The 19,351-nt window shown below is 39.5% G+C and overlaps 1 protein-coding gene and 1 pseudogene across 2 annotated transcripts; one reads left to right on the top strand and one right to left on the bottom strand.

Annotated features, from left to right (window-relative positions):
* Positions 1 to 14,440: 14,440 nt before the first annotated feature.
* LOC110060021 (uncharacterized) lies at positions 14,441 to 15,840 on the top strand. The gene has a single exon (XM_020766752.2). It carries the CDS (start codon positions 14,619 to 14,621, stop codon positions 15,570 to 15,572), a length of 954 nt encoding a protein of 317 aa, XP_020622411.1. The 5' UTR covers positions 14,441 to 14,618; the 3' UTR covers positions 15,573 to 15,840.
* Positions 15,841 to 16,457: 617 nt separating this feature from the next.
* Positions 16,458 to 19,331, bottom strand: LOC149096784 (selenoprotein H-like; annotated as a pseudogene). Its single transcript, XR_016204178.1, has 4 exons — positions 19,080 to 19,331; positions 18,247 to 18,392; positions 17,523 to 17,635; positions 16,458 to 17,299 (listed from the first exon to the last, which is right to left on the bottom strand). The product of XR_016204178.1 is annotated as a selenoprotein H-like (transcript).
* Positions 19,332 to 19,351: the final 20 nt, after the last annotated feature.

Below are 19,351 nucleotides of genomic sequence, written 5' to 3'. Positions count from 1 at the left end.
TTCACCACTAAATTTTCTTCCGCGCGCCAGTTCAAATTAGAAATCATATTTTGAATTATTTTCAACGTTTTTAGATGAAAGCCGTGAAAGCCAAATGTAAAATTTAAAAAGGAAAATAACCAAAACCCACTTAATACAATTTCATTTGTTTATTGTTTTTTATAAGCTCGTTTCTTTACAGAAAATTTTTCACGGACGGGTACTATCCATCCGGGAATTTTCCTCGGACGGGCACTATGGGCTGATAGTGGCTCTCCACCGACGAACACTATCGCGTCACGTGATCAATTTAAACCAATAAGAATCGGAGAAAATTTAGTGGTGAACTATAAGAGGTGATAGTTGATGAGGCCGAAGGCCGAATCAACTAGAAATCTCATAGAAATCGAGAGTGAATAATCTAATTGTTTTAGTAAAATTCTTCCTAAAATTTTCTTCAAATAACGGTTTCCAATTATTTCCCGACGTATTATTAAACTTTGCGCCTAAAAAAGATCGCTCGGATTGTCATTTAAATTTCAAGTTGTGTACGCGCGTGAATCGTGCTTTTTTTTTATAATTACAACTTTTTTAAGTCACTGCAAGAAACTGTAAATGTCCTCCGTTTGGGCTTCTCAGGAATTTAATTATCCATTTGCATCAAAATTTTCCTCCAAAACTTTTAAAAAAACGTCGCCATTTCGTAGACGACCTCCGGCCACTGCACACTAATGGCTGATAGTGTGAAATGGCTCAGCCAATCAGATTACAGCATTTGCATTATTCTACTAATCTGTGATAGATAGTAAGTAGCGTAACAGTGTGCCCTTGTTAACAAAATGACGGCCGCTTCTTGGCGTTTTCGAAGTGTCTGTGAAGAGGATTTAGATAAAGTTTTGAACGACTAGTAGATTTGTACTAAAACTTAGATTATTCGATCTCGATTTCTATGCGCGATAGAAATCTCGAGCTCAAAATCTAATTGTTGAATATAGAAAGGCTAGAAACAACAACAGAGTGTTTTTCACTTTCCCCTTTATCAACTAAAGTAACAGGGCGACAGACTGATCCTACGGCAGGGAGAAGAGATTGACACACAAATCAGATTAAGAAAATACTATTTCGCGATATTTTGGTTTGCATAACAAGTCCGTTCTACGCCTGAAGAGGAAAATGAATTAAGCGTAAATTAAAAGACCAGACAGACTGTTAACTGCAGAGGGCCACTGATGAGCCGCACGTAAGACTAAGGCAATTAATGGAGCTATTTTGGTTCTTCCTATAGGACTGACTTTGGAAGAGTAAATGAGACAATTTGACATGCAAGGCTAGAACTACGGAAATAGACTAGCGGAAATTAACCAATATTTCCTCTATATTTAACAAGTGGAACTATAGCCTTTTCTATAGCTACTTAAAAGGACCTATCAGCTACATATAGGAGTTATAAGATACGACACAACGTAAATCGATAGGTTTTGAAAAAATCTAATTGTCCCTCTTTCCAGTCCTGCCATTTTCATTGTCAGTCTCACTCGGCTCATGATCTCTTTAAATCTGAGTTCGGGCACTATCATTATTGGTTTGTGGTTTTGTCTTTATTAGGGTTTGGTTAGCTCTTGACATGAGCCGCTTCCTTTGCCTGAAGCACTAAATTCCTGTGTTGTAATCCTCCGACCCTGGTCTAAGGTTTTGTAAAGACGCCTTGACGCACTCAGCCTTACGTGGTACGTTCTTTTTTCTTCGTCGCCATAAAATGTTTTGCTTCTCATTCGCGACGGCGCGTTTACACCGTTGTCTCGGGTCAAGTCTTGTTCCCTCCCGCGATATATACTCCATATCATGTTGTGGTCAAATATAGAACAGTTTCCATGCTATTTTATAACGTTTTATATCATATTTGATCGCACAACCATGCAGTACAGTCTCTCTACAATGAAACAACCACTGTCGTGTTTATCTTATCACTCAGTGAATCAAACTGATCACTGCGCCGCTCACGTTCGGAATCAGGCAAGCAAAACCTCATGGTATTCGCGACCACACAGTAAATTATCGCGAGGATGAACAGCAGAAAACTGAAGCCAAGTGAAACTCCGGGTCTTGATGTCTTGAATGCAAGCGAGACGAGCACCAAAGAAGTAACGATCGCGCAAACGGGAAACACGTAAAGGGCGCAACGAATCGAAAAAGCTCGCTGCCTGCATTCACATGGGCTTGCCGTCAATCTTGATTCCATGATTTTGGAAACGAAATGCTGAGCTTTTTCCTGAGAATTCACTTCCGTGGTATCTTCCATTTTGTTAAAAAGTGTGCGGTGTAGAACGTTGTTTTCTTGTGTTTTGACCTGATATGTTCCTCGTGGCTTGCTGTGTCGTACAATGTACTTTGCTACACATACTGCGTTTTTATAAACCAATTTCGCCGGAAGTACGTCGACATCACGTACACGCGAATATCAATGTAAGGTCAACAGCTAAAGTTATCGATCAGTTTGTGTAAACAAAAAACCACAAATTTAACGGCCCAAATAATTTTCATTCCTACTGCTTAGCTGTCAAAAAATCTCGAAAACATCGTGGGCTAAAAACTGTTTTGTATCAGAACTTCCTGGCTGCGTTATGTCTCGTTAAGTTCATAGAATTTCACGGCAACCGAGGCAAAATCCCAAGTAAACAGGGTCGGTGTGCCTTTTTCGATTGAAATCCGCTTTTCGGAGCGGATCTATATATTTAAGAATTAAGAGAAAGTTTAAATTTACACGGACTTTTTCTGAATAAATGAAGGCTCAGGTTCCTTTTCTGCCAGCTAAACTTTAATGTTTTAGCTGTTGAGGAATTTCGCGTGCCGAGGCATTGTTTTAAGGGTAGAAAAATACCAGCTGCGAGTTCAAGAGGGCAAAATGTCGCTTATTGCTTGCATAGCTTCGCAAGCAGTATGTTCTGTCAGTTTCAAGCACGCAAAGCGTACTGCTGGCATAAGCTAGACTCTCCTTTATTTTTACCTGAAGTAGTCAGCTATCGTTCTTAAAATTTAATTCTAATGCGTCCATTACTTAGTATGTTAACAAGCATTTCACGCCCCAAGTTGGCGAAAGAATGTTTCTACTTTGATAAGGGACCCTGGATGTAATGATTTCAGAATTGGCTTACTTCGCTTGTTGACTTGGGCGGCTGGTTTAAAGTATTTGTAAGGGACAAACAAATGCCTCGTCAGATCAAAGGGAGCGATAACATAACGGAACGACACATACATCAATCATCGAACGATCGATTATTCTTAGTCATACTGTCCATACTACAAATGTACTGAGCAGTTCAAACGATTGAAGTTCTGGTTTTGATTGAAAAATTTAAAATTTAGCAAAATCGTTGGGCCATACCCTCAGCTGAAACGAGCTCTTCCTTGTTGTAGCGGGAAAACAGTAATAATTGTAATCCATATGTATTGAGATGATCGTGATCCCTGATTGGTCAACTCAGTGTTGATGGTGTTGCCAAATTTTAACGATAAACCATATGGAAGCTACTCGAAAACATTATGCACATCGCACTTATTTACTTTGTAGGTCGAGTAAGCTACTTTAGTGTAATGCTTTAGTTAGATAAACACCAAAACAAATCTTGTTATACAAGCACTTTACGTGCTCTCGCTGTCAGTATTCCGTGTGGTTGTGTTTGCATAAACGATGCTATGCGATAAACAAAGTTATATACAGTGGCGTCAACACTGACTTTTGTGTTACAAAGTTCAATGTAACAGCATAAGACATTGAGCAGCAACAACTAATAAACATGCATGCCATTTCTGGATTCCAGTTCTCTCCCATTCTCTCTGTCACACAACTCTCTGGCTAGTGAAAAAGATGGAGGGACGTACAAGAAACTGACATACTCTGCCATTTTTGCTCTGCTATATATAAACATAGTGGCCGGAAAAGAAATGAATTTACATTCCGAAGAGTTTCCGGCCAAAAAGAAATTTCAATATCGACATGATTGATAAGACCTAATACTGAAGCATAAGTACAGGGTAAGCTCATAAGTGGCTTAATAAAAATAGTTGTAGAGCTAACTTTACCACACGTAAAAGTCATAAGGTGATGTTGATCTCCACTTCAGAAGTTTCCTGTACTTTTAGGACCTTTTAGGCTTTTTGCCATTTCAAATTTTGTGGAGTCTTGACAAACGTAATTTCGCTTTCTAACTTTCCCTCAGCGTTTTTGGTTGTTTTTATTTTAGCTACAACTTAATTTGACGTAGAAGAAGTGGAACCAGATATTTCACTGCTGCCATTGCCAGTGCACGCGTACGTTTTTTACCGACAACGGTCGTGCGTGTGCGTAGATTTTACGAGTAGAAAGGTTGCGGTTGACTGTGGAATTAACAGGAAGTTATGCTCTCATCTAAATCCAAAGTCTGGTTTACGAACGTGGACGGGTTTGTAGAGCTGTCCGATATATAGGTGTGGATTTCAATAGGCAATTTCCGAATTAACTTTAGCCTCAGTTTCTCAAAGCGAGTCTTGGTGCTTATCCTTTCATTTGAAAATGACATTTAATTCACATTCAAATATAGTTAAACTCATTTTCGTATGAATGGTTGTGCACCAGGCCTTGGTTTGATAGAGGGGCTTAAGGCAACTCGGAAATGGGATCTTGATCTCGCGTCTTCTGCTCAGTATGTGGCCTGGAGCGAGCCACACCTTGCAGTTGCATGTGCATATGTGGATTTTATTGAGGGTTGGGGGTCGAGCTGTGATTTAGATAAGCGGTTTCAATACTATCGCTCCTTCTGATCCTTTCTGAGCTTATTGCCCGCTGAGCACAAAACAAACAGGTATGAAATACGATAAAACGTTTTTTTTTATGACACTTCTAAGCGCTCATTCCTTTAATCGAGAACAAAAGGTGAAAGTTTGATACAAATCTCGCGGCATCTGCTGATAATGATATTGACTAAGTAAATTTCAGTGACCTTGTGGAGGCAGTATTGCGAAGACGTTAACTTACATTCGCAGCGTTCAAAACAACTTATCTTTTAAGCAGTTAGCTGATAAAAACTTCTGTTTTAATGGCCCAAATGGAAAAAGGCTCAGGTTCTCGGATAATGTTCGGATTACCACGCGGGTAAATTGGTTGTAACCAACGCGCCATTAACAGTCCTGTATTTTCACTTTTCGCGACCACGTGATCTGTCAATAGCTGAAGCTTTAGTCTTATTGCTATTTTCAAGTAGGTTTGGTCTTGGGGACTGTGCAATAATTATTAGGAGGGGGGCTGAAAAATGAGCCTCACATAGAGAAATATTATGTAGTAACCCCCTGCCAACAAAGGCAAGTTAAACTCTGACCCCCTCTTCATCTCCCAAAAATCATGCCAGGCACCCCCCCCCCCCCCCACCCAGCTACATTTAAAGTAAAAGCTCAAATATACCTGAATTCAATACTCCCTTTGTACGATAACACGTTGATCATCACCAGTGAGACTGAATGGTACCTCATAGCTCTTCGACAAAGCCGTCCATTTCCGAATAGTCTGATTGCGCATTTAGAAGTTAAGAGCGTTACTCAACTGATTCCATTTGTTCAAAAACCCAACGTATCAAAATCTACGAGAAAGGAGAACGACAGAAGGAAAGCGGAAAGCCAAAAGACGGTATTTTGTTTTTATGGAATGAATAGCAATAGCAATAATATTGCTCTTTTCAAGTGTTAAAAACATCCGAATAGGCCAAAAACGTATTTGGGCCTTTAAGCGATTAAGAGTCTGTCTCTGCATGTTAGATCCTCATAATCATATTTCCTGAAAGCATCATGGCGACTAAGTAGCAGGTAAACGTGGTCCGCGAAATCCAGATCTTCAAACGTTGAGGTGAGTTCCCTCTAGTCTTGTCAATTGTTCTTCTCCTCATGTGCCAGTCCATGGCCAAGAGGGAGAGGAATGGCAATAATATACACCGATGTTTAAGTCCTGTCTGAACTCATTAAAACAAGATTATAACAGTTATATTAAGCTGTTTTCGGTATAAGTTGATATATTAAAATTCAGCTTGGCAGGAGGCCTAGAGGACACAAACAAAGGGAATTGAGTAAGCATGCATTCATTTCTCTTGTTTGTGCCTCTAGACCTTGCTATCAAGCTGAGTTCTAATATATCAAAAGTAGCCTATATATAATACGTCATGTATGCCGAAAATGTAAAGAATGACAGATAAAACCTCTAAATAAGAACGACTTTAACCGCCTCGAGTAACGGCAACCTCGTTCCCAGGGTCTTTTCCCTAGCTTGGGAAAAGACCCTGGGAACGAGGTTGGAGTAACGGTACACCAGTTCACGAAACGTCACGCTTGGCTACAGCGCCTAGCTTGGTAACCTCCACTACAATGCTCGGTACGTACCAGTCTTACACTATCCCATTCTTAGGAAAGACAAAGTCCTCAAATTAAAAATGTCAAGTAGAGCCTCTCAAGAAAATTTCAAAATGTTCAATTGATAGTCTCGCGTCCAGAAGGGTGGGTGCCTCTCTCTTTGAGACGTTCTAACCAGATCTTCTGCTTCACGAGGGTGCTGTACAGTACACAGGTGCAGGATCCTCAGATGGTGCTATTACAACAGGTCAACAGCCCCCCGGAAAACGTCATCTCCCAACACAATCACTTCCGCATCATTGCCCGGTTTCGTTGAGGGACGCAAGACCTCAGTAGGTCCTGTCTCAACCGCAATCCAGCCTTGACCCTGGTTATAACCTCTGTTGAAGAGTTTCAACTGATTGAAATGGACCACCCTCCTTTCAACCCTGGAGTAACTCCCAGCTGGCCCACAGTGTTGATCCTGTAAACAACTTCACCTTAACGCCTGATGCCTTCCCAAGGGCCAGTGCAAGGCCTATTCAGTTTCATACACGTGTCCTCCAGAGGACTTGGTCTCCTACCCGATAAGCGTTTGTTCTCGCCCAGCGGTCATAGTAATTCCTCTGAGTGCTTGGAAGCGTAATCAAAATGAAGCTCCTGTGGGTGAAGGCAGGAGTCTGATTGAAGCAAATCACTATAGGTAAACTATGTTCCCTACCAGACCTTAAGAAACTGGGGGTGAAACCACCTCTTCTGTGAACAAAGGTGTTCTAGGCCAGACATGTGGACGAGATGTACAAATCTCAGTTCCTTTAATCCTCCTTAACAATCTTTGCCAGCATACTGTTCACTGTACGAATGCTTCGCTCAGATGCCCCATATAACTGGGGGTGAAATGACGTTGTTTGCGTGTTCCAGATCTCAAAGAAAGAACATATTTCCTGGATCGTTTCAGTTGTCACGTTCTTTGCGTGTTGTTTGTTTGTTTATCTGTTTAGGCCATTATGTGCCTGGTGGAACAAAGAGCGGCTACAATGCGCCAGCGGACTCTGTTTGCGGATGTTCTTTTCGCCGTTTTCCAGGTGATGTTGGCTCCTTTGAGCTCCTCTTCCACTGACCTCCCCCAGGTTTTCACAGGTCTTCCTACTTTCCTTTTACCCTGCGGATTCCATTCAAGGGCCTGTCTGGTTGTATCAGATGTTGGCTTCCGCAATGTATGGCCAATCCAATTCCATTTGTGCCTGGCGATCTCTGCTGGAATACATTTTTGCTCTGTTCTTGCCCAAAGTTCCCTGTTGCTGATTTTCTCTGGCTAGTATATCTTTAGGATCTTTCTCAGTCATTGATTAGTGAAGGTGTGCAGCTTGTTTGATATGGATCTTCGTTTATTATTATTATTATCTTATTATTATTATTATTGTATTTATCTAGGTCTCGGAACCGTGTCGAAGAACTGACTTCACTTTGGTGGTAAAGATTCATAGCTTGGTTTTTGTGGATATAGATGTTGAGTTCCACACTGGTCTTAGGGTATTATAGGCCTGCTTGGCTTTGCCTATCCTGCATTTCACATCTTCATCCGCTCCTCCGTCTGAAGTGACGATACTCCCTAAATACATAAAGCTGTGATCGTCCTCCATTCCACATCTTTCAGCTTTATGTTCTCCCGCTGTTTGCTGTCAGCTCTCATGACTGGTCTTTTCTTTGCTGATCCTGAGGCCAGTTTTCTCTACAACCAGTGTCAGATGGTCAGTTCTCCAGGGCAGTTAATGATGATTGGTTGCTTGGAACTCTTCTTGCCGTAACCGGACGTTTCATTCTCTGGCACGGCAAACAGTTCCTACACCATTTCTCTATGTCCAGAGACATGTGCGGCCAGAAAAAAGCTCTCTTTGACCCTGGCAGAAGTCTTGGCGGTTCCAAAATGGCCTAGGCCATCATGCAACATTTGAAGAAAGCACTTGATTTAGGAAAGTGTTAGGCAACTGTCCTGTTGTCGTTTAACAAAATCAGGGAACCATGCTTCCTGTACATCAGCTGTCTCTCCTTGGACTCTACTTAAGGCATCCGCGGCAACTGGCGTCGGAGTTATGATAGTACTCATGCACACTGAGAGTTGCCAAGGACACTATGTATGGTTAGAACATGTACAGTATTTTCAAAATACTGTATAAAATCAAGAACAAAATACATGTATCTTTGTATTTTTGCAGTCTTAACCAATACATGTAATGTATAGAACTGTACATTTTCTTTCCAATATTTAAAAGTTTTTTTTTTTTTTGAAATGATGTAGGGGTCTTTAAAAACAGAGAGTGATCAAGTGGGTGCGATAAAAAATTATATTTTAACTACTTGAAGTAATGATATGGTAACTTTAAGAGCATCCTAGCAATAACAAGACAAATGCTTACCGCCATATGGCAGAAGAACGTTTGGCACCTAATATTCAGGGCTGACGTGATAGTCATGTAAAAAAAAGCGTGGGCTAGGGACCGAAAAATCACCATTTCGGTCCCCAACGGGACCTGTTGTAATTCGTCAAATTAAATTTGAACCCCCAATCGAAAATTTTGAAACTAACCACATGCAAAATTTTGGGGAAATCTGTTTTCTGACCTAAAATGGTTATTTGAAGGAACTTACAGAGAAGCCTCAACTTGTGGGTGAAGGAATTAACTTTCCGTCGGGACCATGAAATTGGAGTGAGCAGAAGAAGAATTCGAATCTTTCAACTCTCAACGCTTCAAAATGACCTCAACCCTTTCGCGTCAGGTTTCATCGACATTCAAGCTTCATGGCTTAATTAAGGTTAGCCCTGTCTAACCGAAATATTGGGCATTAAATTTACCCTTTTCAGCCGTCCGGTCAGCCTTTCAATTGGTTTTAAATAAACTTTGCATTGGCGCGAAACCAATATAGAAATAAAAGGACTGCATAGAATCGAACGTGCACGAAACTGATGTGTTATCTGATTTGTTAGCCTTTGTTACTTTCCACGCGTGATGTCTCGAAATATGTACCTGAGCCTTCATCTTGGCAAAAGTAGAATTAGCATGTAAATGTTCTTGGGCGATTTTGGGCCATATCATTCAATTCCCAAAATAAGCGCTCACGCCGCTACCAACAAAACAGCCTTTTGAGCAAAAACAGGTCCAGCCGTTGATTTTGGAATAGATCAGAGCTGAGCCTACTTGTCTAATATTCGTTAGGGTAAAAAGATATGTAACTGAACAAACGCATAGGAATTATTAGGAACAGTGAAATGCTATTCCATTGCAAGACTTGGCATTTTCTTTGGGTTTGTTAAACGAGATTAAACTTCCGCAGACAGTTGATCAAGTTGCTGGGTATCAGCGACTCTTTCTGTAAACCGCCTCACCGATTCTAATATTTACGACAATGTAATTATACCTGTTGAAAAGTTGATGCCACGTCCTAAATTAGTTAATGAAAGCGATGAATAACGCTCTGACGCCCACGCTGAAAACTAAACTGAAAAAACTCTCACAAGTCTCTCATCGAGACTGGGTGTTTTTTATTTTGTACCAATCTGCTGTATAGTCATGCAAGAATTTAAAATAGATGGCTTTCCGTGTCATACGTGTCCACTGATGATCTTCAGTGCGTGATGTAATTTACCTCCGCTCCCATTGGCTTCAGTTACGCATGCTCCCGAGTTACGTCATAAAGCCGATCCTTAAATACATTCAGTCAACAATTCATACCCATACATCTTTTCAGAATTTCCGCGCGAACCACTTTAAACTTCAACCAGTGCGTCATTTTCAGCATATCGACCAGTTTCCATTTGTTTTGAAGATGGAAATCCAAGAAAAGCCCAACGCAAAAGAGACTCCAGACCTTAAAAACAAGCAAGCAGCCTGGAGTAATTCTTCTTGCAGGAATCTATTTAGGATCACTTTCCTACGTGTTATTCCTTTACTAACATTAATTACTGGCGTGGTTGTTCTCGTTCTGGGATTCGTGCACGGTCAATGGACTGATTCAGAAATTTTACGAATGGTAGGCGTTATTTTGGTCTCTTTCAGCCTGTTTTGGTTCTTCTTGGGGAATTTCTTAAACTTTTGCTTAAACGGTTATGGACAAGATGTTCGTGACGCTGAAAAAGAAGAAAACACTACATCTGCTGCACAGACTGAACTAACGAATGAGGACTTCCTGGTGGGGGGCAACTGGATCTGAAACCTACAGGAGAAATCTCAAGTTATCGATGCGATGCCATGTTCTCTCGAAATGTACACAAATTGTTCACATTTTGAGTTCGAGAGCCGTAGGTGACAACTAAGGACAGTTACAGATTTTTATTCCTGTAGATTTGAATTAATCAAAGAATTCTTTGAAAATCGTTTCCGCGAGTGTTTGCCAAATATATCTCTATAACTTTATAGCTGATTCAATGTCAAGGGGTCAGATAAATTTTCTATTGATGAGATTGCACTGTACGTGTCGTACAGACTTCATATCAATTCAAGTCTATACAGACTTGATATCGACTCGTTTATAATCAATGTCGTGTTGTAGCCGAGTCATTTCAGTGCAAATTGCACGAGACAAAGAATGTCGCCTTAATGTTATCTGCGATTTTCAAAAGATCTCAAAATCTATACTGTACATAACCAATACATCAAGAGCTATTAAGTGTTGTAGCTTTAGAGTGTCTTTTCCGAGATTATGGACCTGGTTTCGTTATCGCGTTGTTTTAGCCGCTGATCCTTGTGGAATATTCCATAGTTAATTACTTCTACAACTATCTCTCTGGCCTGATTCAAAAGCGGTGTCTTTATAACTAAAGATGAAATAACAGATTAGAACTTTAAGCTACATGTGGAATTAGTGCAACGTTACCGTGCTTAGCCTATTAAGCTATGGATGGCTGACCCAGAAGTGTGTTCAGCATTCATATCTAAAACCATGGACAGACTTATCCGTAGATTAAACAAAAACAAACAAGAAAAGTTCCGGAATGACAATTATCCGAAGTGATCATTCCCAGGAACGCTGAGATAAGCCATTGTTATCTTGGCTATTGACCGAATGGCACCATGAAGATCATAAAAAAATAATTGAGATGTTACAACTCCCGGTGTTAGTAATCGAACCAAATCAAACATGAATGCAACTGTCCAAGTACAACAGACTTCGAAAACCCTCATTTGGTTCTGCATTTGAAAAGCGCTGTACTGAGAATAGATACTCGAATCGAATGTTGACTCCTTCTAAAAGGCACATTATTGTCTGCGATCAGTTCTTCCACTCCTTGATAATTTAGACTGCAAGCTAAAACAAGGTTCTGACTCTCAACTGCATGTCAGCCCAATGATCTTTTATCTTTCTCTTCGTATGTTGCGAAGATTGTTGTCTTTTAACATAACATAACAAAACCTTTCGCATTTTTCAGTGGTTACCTTAAACAGGGGTACCCCAAAGAAAAATGGAATTTAACCCTGAGAATATCTATTTCTTACCATTTCGTCCTGTTGCAACAAAACTGTTGAAAATGGTGCGAAGCAGGGAAGAGTAAAATATAACTAATGCTATTAAATAAGTGTGAGGTCAGTATATTGAACCCACTCTATTGTCGCACCAAAAGACTGTTTTCGATATAAAAATTCAGCTTGGCAGCGAAACAAAGTAAATTGAATGAGCACGTTTATTCATTTCTCTTGTTTGTGCTTCTAGGCCTCGCTATCAAGCTGAATTTCGATACATCGAAGGTATAGACTATCACAATACTCATTTTTATTGTGGACCAGTTTGCCATATAATAAAAAGTGATATTGCACTTTCTCTCTCAGAGGTCATGCAAACTTTCGCTAGTAGAGTGATAATAGGCCAGCCAGTCAAGTCTCTTAGCTAACAAAGCGGTGAGTGATATTAGCGGCCCTCTATCATAATACTGAAACTTGCAAAAGACCGGCATGCAGCAGACTTGAGACTATTTTATGCGAACTATATTTCTCAGTTTTGGACTGGTGAGCTCAGCGGAATACGTTCTCGCCCTCTAAACTGCACCCCCTTCAGTGTATGAAATCCGCAGTGTGGCATAACGTTAATGACGTAAAATTACGTCAAAATTCCGAACAACCGTCATTGCCGGTGAATTTCTTGATCTTACCAGTCTGGAAAAAAGCCTCCAAAACTAACTCAAAAGTAGGTAAAACGGCAGGAAACTAGAATGGCCTTAAAAATATGTAAGCTATTGCAAGGTTTCTTGAATTTCAAAATTTAATATAAACACAGGCCTGTTCAAATATTGAATGGGAATAGGTCATCTCTAAAGACATTCCACTTCTAGACGCCTCTTTGTGGGCGCATTTCCGATTTGGGTTTTCCCGGCACGAACACAAGGTTGAATGATATTCTGGCTCATCAAGGACATCAAGGGGTTGAAATGTAATCACGAGAGCGTATTTGCTGGTATGAGAATCAACCGGTTTGGGAGAGCAATAGCAATCAAAATGTTTTACTGAGACAGTTGTATTTCGTGAGAAAAAAGTTTAAAAATTTTGCATTTTGCGTCCGAGGGCATCAGCAGCCGTTTTGTGAGTCCGGTCTTGATGATCACTGCTGGAGTGATGGTCAGGCTTTTAAATGCACCGTGAAATGATATCGACGCGCAGTAAGGTTGCCTTTTAAGACTTATTTGTGAAATAATGTTGTGATTTATACGGCTTCGTTCTTCGCTGGTCGCCCCCACCGGGTTCGCTAAAAAAAGGCAAAGTCAGTATTCCGTTCGCGGCGTCGACTTGATAAAGAATAAGGTTACAAAAAGTGTGATAAAAAAGCTGAACTTTAAAATCTCACATTTCTTTAAGATGATCTACAATTTTTTTAATTTCATTTTGGACCTGGCAAAAGTAAGGGATCAAGGAAGAGCTGCAAAATTGAAAAATACATAAATTGCGGATGCAAACGTTGAGGTAATTTTTATGTCGTGTCTTTATCTTGAGCCGCTTATTTGAAGGAACAAAATCTGATAACACTGCGCCAGCTGTTTGCCCCTACAAACTTGCTTGTATTAGAATAACATAACATACTAGACAAAAGCTATTCTCCAGCTTTATTCGCACTATTAACTCGCTTGTGATCGATTATGAGACAACCTCTGTAATGATTCAACTCCCCCGTGAATTCCTGTCAAGCTAGCGGTCCACTCAACACATGCACAAGACAGCTTTTTGCATCTGTTAATATAATTAAGTCATCATCAGACTATTTATGAAGATGTAATCGCTGACTTTTTCTTACGACCTCAGTTTTTGTCTTAATTTGTATGCGCAGATAATCAGTTCCTCGAGTGCCGAGAAAACAAAAATCTGTATAGTGCTTGTGCTGAAAAAACAAAAGTCAACCGCAACAGTCCACTTTTCATACGTAGTAATTTCCTTCGTTTGTCACTTCTTAATTCTGAATGTAAATAAGAAATCAAAAAGGTGGTGATGAGGAATCTCAAATCTTGACAAAAATCACGCTTCCTATCGCCACGGAACTGGTTCACAGAGAGAGGAACATTTGATCAGGGGCACCCAACGACCGTTTTCTCTCTAATGCTGTTAGATGCTGTTTAAGGCTATCTGGAGTACTTTTAAAGCTCTGTAGGTTAATTTTAGGTTGCACTAAAAAAATTTCATCTGTTCGGATATTCTAGGGGAACTTGAGTATTCTCGAATTTATTAGGGCTTTTTTGTCCATTTCCCGAAAACCTTAGGTCTTATCGCCTTTCCGAAAATGATAGCTGATCTTTTTTCGGTACTCAAAACGACATTTTTAACAGTCCGAAAACAACAGACATTAAATTTCTCATGTCACGAAAGTTCGAGGTGCCAATTCTCTCAAGAAAATCAGAGGGGATTAAAAGCCTTCCGAACAGATAATTTACCGAAACGATCCGTTGGGTGCCCCTGATTTGATTAACATTCTAGGAATCAATTCAGCTCTGACGAAACAAACGTGACCTTTTTACGAGGGAGCATATCCGCATTTAAAAGACGTACACGGATTTACGTCCTTTGCACGTATTTTCTTGGTCATTTTGACTTATATTATTCATATCTTGCTCTTACTTAAATAGAAGACGAGTCAGTACATTTTCAGTTGGTCAAGTTTCAAGAAGTGGTGGCGTTACGGACCGTTACGCTGACTGAGATAACGTGACGAACGTCACGCCTTCCCGTCATTATCGTGGCCGTGCCAGATGTGAGAAATGTAAATGTTGAAGTCAATTTATTAATATTATCTCCACACTGCAACTGTCGAGAAAAAAAATGGAGTTCCCCTTTCCGCTGGATGTAATCTTGTTCTTCACATCTGCAATTGCTGGATTTTTCATCTACGCGATCTATTTTCGACCGAAAGAATCGCTCAAGACGTACAAAATGGTGTCGAAGCGTCTCAGAGCTTCTAGTTTGTGCAAGAGCCTCGGTCTGTACGAATTTCACTCCATCAAGGATAAATTTGCCACTGTGGAAGAAGTCTCGTTTGCAATTAGAAATGCCGGATTAGAAAAGAGTAATTTGATTATTGGTATAGATTTCACGGCGAGCAATGAATGGCAAGGGAGGAAAAGTTTCGGCGGAAAGTCACTTCATCACATCTTCAACAGCACGAGGAAATTGAATCCTTACCAGCGTGTGGTGCAGATTGTTAGCAAAACATTGGAGCCATTCGACGAGGATAATCGAATACCCGCTTTCGGATTTGGCGACTCATCGACGAAAGATCAAAGTGTGTTTAGTTTTAACCAGGACGGTTCCCCGTGTAAAGGTTTGAATGATGTCCTGACACAATACAGCGAAGTCGTGCGCCGCGTAACACTGAGTGGTCCAACTACATTTGCCCCGCTTATACACAAAGCTATAGAGATAGTTGAACAGGAGAAGGCTTATACCATTCTGGTAATAGTAGCAGATGGCCAAGTTGTCGACGAACATGAACGAAGCACGAGACAAGCGATTGTGGAAGCTTCGAATTTTCCTCTCTCCATCATAGTTGTTGGGGTAGGAGATGGTCCATGGGACCGAATGCATGAATATGATGAGTTACTCCCCCAAAGACGCTTTGATAACTTTCAGTTTGTTGAATACGAGGATGTTGTACACAATGCTAAATATCCAGACACTTCTTTTGCACTTCACGCTCTAATGGAAGTACCGGATCAGTACAAAGCGATTAAGGAACTTGGCTTGGTTGAGGGAAAATTAAAAAGCAACGATGATTAAGGGTAATCCTCGTTTCATGAAATACAAATTCGTACTTATTGCCATTTAGGTTTGTTTACTTAAGCATTCAGATAGAAATCATAACCGTATCAAATCCATCTTTCATAGCTTATAATGTTTTCACACTCTTTACAAAGACTGGAAAATGTTGTCGAAAGGTTATCTTGAGCTTTAAGTTATTTAAATTCACGTTGCCGTTATTTGTTGTGAATAATTATTAGGAATCAAGGATTATTTAGTCTGAAACTAATAAAACTCTTGAACAGTGTGCGTACAGTAGTTTTCATTGAACCTGAATTTACTGAAGTCTAAATATTGATGAAACAAAAGGGAACATGGGTTTGGCAACCCCTTTCATATAAAATTACAAATAAAACGTTACATAGCATTATGTTCCATTTAATATTTAATTTTTCCTCGGGTGAAGAGTTAAACGTAAGATAGGATACTGTCAAAGTTGCAGGCTGTAAATTGTTGGAAATCTGACAAATCCCCGGGGGTGTAAATTTGCTAAAAGGATTTAACAGCTGAAAGATCCTTTACAGTTTTGTGGTTCATGACAACAAATTTTGCAAATTTCTTTAAGTCACATATTTAATAATTTATTTCTAGCAACATAATATTATCTCAGTGGCTTCTGTTTCACTTTCTTGATCAAAATTCTACCTTTTTTATTTATGTTTTAATTCAAACTTTTTGAACAAGTGATTAAAGACTAAACTAGTTGGGCATTTAAATTATGTTATTTCACCTTCGTCAGTCATATCTTTCAGGTTTGTTTTAATATGTATTTAGGAGATAATAACATATTTTGGATTGCTTATTATCAGAAAATTTCTTCCATAAATTTAATTGCTTTGAAGACAAACAAAATCATCAGGTTCATTCCCAATCAACAGAATGATTACTTTATTGCTTCCAATGAACAAAACAATTCTTTACAATTGATAAGCAGACTCAGCCATTCATTAGCAAGACTTTTCAGAATTTATCTCCCAAACAATACAGTTCTTTCAAGATGTAACACAACACAGTCTTGTAGCACCTTGCCACTTCAGTCTTCTGTAAAGCTGATTATATACTTAGTGGTTGATAAATCTATCATTTTTCCTAAACAAACTCAATTGAATACAGCTGCCTGCTGGCTACACAATATTAACAATTTATAAAAGATATTTCCAGGTTGAGTTACGCTGTGCCTTTCAATGCCACAAACTCTGAAGTGTTTGCAACTCGACTAAGTTATGTGTTGCACTTCCATAAATTACCTTAGCGGGCATTTGGCAACAAGAAATTTCCCCCAGCAGGTTCAAAACATCACATCCATCGGTTGTGATTGGTGAAATTTGATTCACCATTTTTGTTTCTTTTTTCCCAGAGTCAGTTGATTTTCAATGTCATACTTAAGATTGACAGCAGGGTTAAACGCAATCTTGCTAACTGGGTTTCAAAATTTAGAATTTGCATGTTAAATAAAAGGAACCATTTACATGTTCCCCTGATGTCCTAATGATGTGATTTCACTTACAAACAGAAAAAACTAAAACAAAGTCAACTTGGGCTCTCAAGAAGATACATCACTGAATACCAATTTTCATAACTGTGCAACTGTGCCAACTTAACATCAAGTCCACAAAAAGAGCAGAAAGCTCCATATTTCTTCATGAACTGTCATTTACTTGGCTTCAATATGCAGCAAGCAGAAATTAGTTTCTTCAGTAACAAACCTGCAAGAGATTTGAAACTGGTCAAAGTATTTTCACATCAGGTCCCCATCTTGTATCTGGATTTGAAGTCTGAATTTTGCAGTGTTCAGGAGATTGAGGTGCCCAAGCTAATTTTCTCAATCAGCAATTATTTGTATTCAAGTCTTCTTTTATCATTTATCAAGTCTTCTTTTATCATTTACTAAAGAATAGTGTTTCAACTTATAAAATCATTTAATATTACCAGTTTATCTGGGTACTAAAGCTTTTTCTTCACTTCTTCAATGAGGTCAGTGTTGACTGGAAACTTTAGCTTCCTTGGTGGACCCTTTTTTATTCCAGTCCAAAGCAGCAACTCTATGAACAAACCAAGAGATATGTTTGCAAAGGTCAAAGCACATCAAAATTCACCAAATATATCAATGCTTTATATACCAATTTGCAACGCAAACTATTACTTTGCCTCCAAGATATCTGCTGATACAGCACTAAGTCTTATAACATACAAATATTTATTGTCAGAGGGAGTAACTGACAATCGTCAGGCAAAGTTGGTAATCAGTAGACTGAAACTTTTATTTAATACAGTCAATTCCTTTCAATTTCAAACTTTTAAACCACCCTACATGTAAAATCTCAAACATAAATTATCCTTTCTGTCCTGTGACTGTCCTATTTTTAAGAATGATAAAGTCACATGAAAGGGTTCTACTATGGCCTTTTTCCCGGAACTAAGTGTACACCAGGTTATTGGTACATTTTCTCCCAGAAAATTGGTCTCACTGACTGACCAAAGGAACCTTATTAGTGTCTCAATATTGTTATGAGCCAAGGGTGAAAAATCTTACGCATTACATTCTTAACAGCTAGGAATTTTTTTCCATAAGTCAGGCACTGTGGTCTAACACTTACAGTGCACTGGAGTTTAAATTCAAGCACAGTTTGAGTATGTCACATTTTCTACCAACCTTCTCCACCCTCCTTGATAGCTGTCAATTCAAAGCTCTTGGACCGTGGCTTTGTGTCATTGATAAGAACCTTGGCACTTGGGAATGCCTGCAGCAGCTCCGAGGACAGCTGATTTGCATTCCGTTTATACACCTGTCAGGATTTACTGCAGTGGTACATGAAACAAAAAAGGAGATGAGTTGAATGGATTTATGCATAATTGTGCACAAGGCCTTGTAATCTGCAGGCTGTAACATGTAGTCTTTGTTTCTCCCTTGTGCCAGGCCTGGCAAGGCAAATAAAAGACTGATGTGATCTGTGAATTTGTGACAAAAAACATTGCTAAATCCTGTTAAAAGAAAACGAGATGTATGATTTTTGCAAAATTCTTGTGTGAAACAGGATCAAAACCCCCACTTTGCTACCCTCTAGAATCCTGTTGTGGGCGTGGCTCATATCCATGTTCACCCCTGAGAGGTACTAATAAATCCAAACCAACAAAATTTCATATTTTCTTATTTGTGAACAAGATTTCTGGATAAACGTGACTACATTACACATAAAAATGAATAATCTCAACCAAAACTCAGTTAATTTACACTAGGACCTGTCATTTTTTCACTCAATACGTAGAGGGTACGACTAGCACTACCGTCAGTTTAATAGGGAGTCCCCCTGGGTCTTGCATAGCACTCGTTATCCCCCCCACCCTCCCTCGTCTTTCCACCGGTTTATAGGTCTGATTACAAAACCAAAGAGTCAAACGCATCAAAACTTGTCAAGCCAGATAGGTGTCTTAAAATGACTGACTTAAGTTTTCATAGTAAATTTTGATAACAGAAAAATAGCTTACCAATGCTCGATCTTGAACGTCAAGCTCTTAAGGCCCTTCATTTTCTTTAAGACTGAACTCGTTTCATCAGGAGATTCATCTTTTTCTTCTTGCGCAGCTTCATCTCTTCCAAAATCACTGTGATCTTCCTTCTTTCGTTTGCCGCCACGAGGCATTTTAGCGAACAAACTACCTAAGGTCCGCTAATGTTTTGGCCTCAGACACTCGATGGAAGATCGGCGCCAAACCACGGATGGGAAAACATAACAATCATTCCTATTGGCTAATTTTGA

This window comes from Orbicella faveolata, unplaced genomic scaffold (assembly GCF_042242905.1).
Source record: "Orbicella faveolata isolate gen_17 unplaced genomic scaffold, um_ofav_v1 contig_47, whole genome shotgun sequence".
NCBI classification, from domain to species: Eukaryota; Metazoa; Cnidaria; class Anthozoa; order Scleractinia; family Merulinidae; genus Orbicella; species Orbicella faveolata.
This window is presented reverse-complemented; position numbering and strand designations above follow the sequence as displayed.

Bases quoted from the DNA above. Each gene is read 5' to 3' on its own strand.
- LOC110060021 (XM_020766752.2), top strand. From the start codon at position 14,619: ATGGAGTTCCCCTTTCCGCTGGATGTAATCTTGTTCTTCACATCTGCA.